Below are 4550 nucleotides of genomic sequence, written 5' to 3' on the forward strand. Positions count from 1 at the left end.
CGCCTGGCAGCCTGGGTGTAGGTACCAACCGCGTGCACCTTTGCCCCAGCGGGGACCGCCACAGGGTCGTGCCACTTGCGGGGAATTTCCGCCCGCACGGACAGGGAGACAGGAAATGAGGCCGTAAGGGCAGATGCAGCCTGTAGTGCTGGCAAAATCCCCCAGTGCAGCCCGGGAAGTCTGAGTTCCCTTACGACTTCGTCACTAACAAGCAGGGCCCTGACCAAAAGCATAAACCACCCCTGGAACCTGACAGGGGTAGAAGGAAATATTTCCTTGTCCTCCGTCACCACATGAAAGTTACATATTACAAAGTCAGCGTTGGGCATTTACTCCTGTCAACACCAGCTAACGCATTGAGCCACACCTTCGCTTTTGCAGCCACGTACGCCACGTACGCCACGCACACCACGCACACCACGCACACCACGCAGACACACCTTTAACCGACATTCCGACTAAAGCCCCGATCCTGCATCATCTTAAAGTGCCGTTTCCCGTTTCAGCCCAGCTCTGCTGGTTCCGGGCTCCGGGACAAAATCCTTCTGCATGGCATTTTTATCTGTACATTGGGCTCAAAACAGATACACTTCGCCGCTGTAGTTTAGGTCAAACTTTTCTGTTCATGGTAGCATAATAATGACGATAGTACTACACTGATATATATATAGTCGTAAGTTGATTGTATGGAGGCTGCTATTAACACACTCCATTCTAACACAACTGAAAGGACCTGACAGTAATTTACAACTTAGGCAAACAGAAAATAATGATGTAACCCAAAAACGCACCCCACTATTGCTCCAAAAGAGACACGCGCAGGTCACTAGGGGATGGGCCTGGGGGAAGATGGTCTTACCTGTCGGTGTCCTGGGACAGCGTTCTGTTGGTGAGACTAGAAACCTAATCGGTGTTCCGGTATAACGTCCTCCTAATCCGCATCCGGGTGATAATGTCCTCCGCATCCGAGGTCAAATCAAAAACCAACAGGAACTACACTGGACATCAAACCTAGAGCATCACGGTTGTTCGGCCCTTTGGGGCCTCCTTACAGTGACTTACCAACCACAGCCGCGGATATTGGGCGCCCAAGTTGCCACCATCTCCGCGGGGCGGAGCCTCGGAAGGGGCGGGGCTTAGCCAGAACCTGTGATAGGCTGGATCCGGGTGTACGGGGCACGCACGCCTGGGCCAGCGGGGCGTATAAAGATTCGAAGCCCAGACGCAGGTTCCCACCAGCCAGACTGCGGGCCTCCGGGTAGGACGCCCAGGAGCTCCGAGGACTTGCCCCGAGGACTTGCCCCGTGACGCGACGCGACGCGAGGCTCTTCGCCCAGCCCGCCTCACCTGTCGCCGACGCTGAGTGACACTCGCCCTCTGCCAGGCCCCGCAGCACCGCCCGCAGCGCCACTAGGATGATAGGCAGCCGCCTCCTCAGCCCCAGCTTCCATGCTGCGCCCTGGTGGGGACCCCAGTCCGGGGGACCCGGCCCCGCCAAGCGCCGCCGAATTGAGGAGCCCGCGGGCCCTGAAGACGGGATGGCGCCCAGCCTGCAAGGCCCCCAGGCCGCCGATGCGCTCACCTCCGTGCTCGTCCTGGCTGCAGGCTGTGCCCTGCAGCTGCCTCTGAACGGCGGCGTCGACCTGGTGCTGCGGCCCGAGCCCACGTCGGTCCTGCAAGTGTCTCTGGGCGGGCACACCCTCGTGCTGGTCCCCGAGGCGCTCTTGGGCCCGGAACCCGGCGCTCTCCTGGGCGCTCCCGCGGGAGGCGTCGCCCTCCAGCAGGGATTCTTCTGCGCATTTGCCCCACACGTCGCCGTCCCAGAAGAGGCCCACCACCAGGACGAGGACGCGGCCCCCGGGTTCCTGACTCCCTGCATGGTCCCTGCAGCCGGCTGGGTCGCTGGAACGGCGTTAGGCCCCCACCCGCACGGCCCCAGCAGACAGCCATGGCCTCGGGCCCCCACGCCTAGTCCAGAGAGACGCCCGCCTGGGCCCGACTTCAACCTGAACTTCCACCTGTGGGAGCGCTTCCCCAGCTCACCGCTCCAAGCTCTACCTCCGTCCGCCAGTCCAGGTCCGCAGGTGCGCCCCCGGCGCCCTCTGGGGCCTGCTCCCAAGGCCCGGAAACGCCTGTTCTGGGAATGAACTGCTGCAGTCCCGCCCCATGGGGCTGAGGACCAGGAGAAGGGATTCTGATAGCGCTTGTGTGGATATTGCACATCCTACAAGAATGGATAAAGACAGATACTCTTGATGCAGGACGCTTTGCAGAATTTTCCATCAATGGTAGACTAAAACATTGGGAAGAAAGATCACAAAGTAGCAGAGAAATGCTGCTTCAAACACAGGATACTTGACTTTGGGTGGTGAGCACACAATGCTATATACAGATGATGTATTATATAAAATTGTGCACTTGAAACTTATGTAATTTATTAACTAGTGTCCCCCAATAAATATACTATTTAAGAAATATTTTTAAAATGCAGTGTACATTCAGATTGCTACTTAGGTTGTTTTCTTTATATAGGTCACCTTTAAGCAGTTCCATTCCCCCTAGTTTTGCTTCAAACCTTGACACCAGTACTTTGCTCTAAAAATACTTCCCTTCCCCAGTAACCTACCACTATACCCCTTTTCTCCCAAATTAGAGTAATTACTAAATTTCTTTTGTTTAATGGGTTTTGGCCCTAATATCCATGCCACCAGCCCCTGGGGAGGATCTAGCAAATAGCTACATGTGGGCAAATGTCAGTTGGGTACAAAACAAACAGAATGGGGACCAATGACCGTGCTCCCTCCTCTCTTCTTAATGACAAGGTAAGCAAATGATTTAACTATATTGCTGGGTTTGTGGAGGTTTTTTCCCCCAAAGTATCAACTCTTTTCCAGTATTTTCTTATATTTTTAATATAATTTTCCTGTCCTGGAAATGTAATTCTAAAGACTGTATTTTTATAGTTCTAAGATCCCAGATATATTTTGTACATTGATACTGGCGTATGGAAATAATTTATTCTCATATTTATCTGGTATCCAGAAAAATTATTTAATTTCTTTAATGGCTTATTTGTAGATTCTCTTGCTTGACTGATAAAAACAATACTATTTCCAAATAGTGAGAAATTGTCTTATTGTTGTTGTTGTTAAACCTCACCTGAGGATATTTTTTCCATTGATTTTTTTTTTTAGAGAGAATGGAAGGGAGGGGGAGAGACAGAGAGAAACATCGATGTGAGACACATCGATTGGTTGCCTCCCACATGTGCCCAGACCACGGCTGGGACCAAGCCTGTGACCGAGGCTCCTGCCCTTGACCAGAATTGAACCTGAGACCCTTCACTCCACAGGCCAGTACTCTAAACTCCGAGTAAACCGGCTAGGATGAGAAATTGTCTTTTTTGACAAGCCTCTTACATGTTATTCCTTAGTCTCCTTTATTAGACATCACTTCAAGTCCAGGTTGAACAGTAATAGGGGCATCCTGTCTTATAACTTGTGTAAATGTAGGTGCTTCTAAATTTTACCATAAATTGTAATCTTTTCTGTACATGATTGGTAGATAACCCTTATCCTACTAAAGAAATTAGTTTTCGGTCTTTCTAGTCATTAAAAATTTTGGATTTTTGTGTTGTTTGAGGCTGACTACAAAGACTTTCTCAGATTATTCTGCATGTTGGAATTTTATTGTTTGTGTGTATACATAAAGTAGCTACATTCATTCTTTGAGTCTTTGGGTACATACAGAAAGCTGGCAACAGAGCAAATGAGACCAAGCTTGGGGCTTCAGGGATTTTAGAAATTGCATGCCCTTCTGACTTCAGAAGAGAATGTGGAAGGGAAAGGCAGTAACTGCAGGGTCACTTTAAAGGTTTTAAATGTTAAATTTTGAAACTAATTTTTCTGTATGTATAAGATGACTTATTGTAGTTTCTTTTTAAATCTATTCATGTGGTCATTTACACTGATAGGCCTTCTAACAGTATCTTTGCATTTTGGTTATTTTACATTATTTTATATGATTCTAATTCCACCCTTGGTTCTTCTTTGTTTTTTTTTCTTTGTTTATTGCAACCATATACCCACCATTCCTAATTTTTAAATTATTTTTCCAGGTTTGCCTCATATTTTACAATGAAATAAATTATTAGTGATAAAGCTAATATCAAGATACTAGCTTTTTTCTGTTGAGCATTAATAATTATTTAGACTTACCAACATGCTTTGCCAGTATCTTTGCTCACCTTCTGTTCTTGCATTCCACTCCATCCTGTCCTCATTTTTTTTCTTGCCAAGGTATACTCTTTCAAATTCCTTCAGCTGTGGCCTGTGTATTATTCTTAGTTTTATATGCCTGCACATATTTCAATTAAACCTTCAAACTTGTATAATTCTAGCTTGGTTTGGAATTCTAAAATAATGCCTATACTCTCTCACTACTTTAAAGGCTGCTCTATTGTTTTCCCTGCCATTTATTGTCACAGTTCAGAAGTCTTCTGTCATTTGTATTGCCATTCCTTTGTAGGAGATTAGGCTATTTACTTTGGT

At 47.9% G+C, this 4550-nt stretch overlaps 1 protein-coding gene across 1 annotated transcript; it reads left to right on the plus strand.

Annotated features, from left to right (window-relative positions):
- Positions 1–1415: 1415 nt before the first annotated feature.
- On the plus strand, positions 1416–2147 carry LOC118668599 (proline-rich protein 23C-like). Its single transcript, XM_036333808.1, has one exon. The coding sequence runs from the start codon at positions 1416–1418 to the stop codon at positions 2145–2147; it is 732 nt and encodes a 243-aa protein (XP_036189701.1).
- Positions 2148–4550: the final 2403 nt, after the last annotated feature.

This window comes from Myotis myotis, unplaced genomic scaffold (genome assembly GCF_014108235.1).
Source record: "Myotis myotis isolate mMyoMyo1 unplaced genomic scaffold, mMyoMyo1.p scaffold_m19_p_13, whole genome shotgun sequence".
NCBI classification, from domain to species: domain Eukaryota; kingdom Metazoa; phylum Chordata; class Mammalia; order Chiroptera; family Vespertilionidae; genus Myotis; species Myotis myotis.

What these genes read in the sequence shown, in the direction of transcription:
- LOC118668599 (XM_036333808.1), top strand. Translation starts at nt 1,416, where the DNA reads ATGATAGGCAGCCGCCTCCTCAGCCCCAGCTTCCATGCTGCGCCCTGG.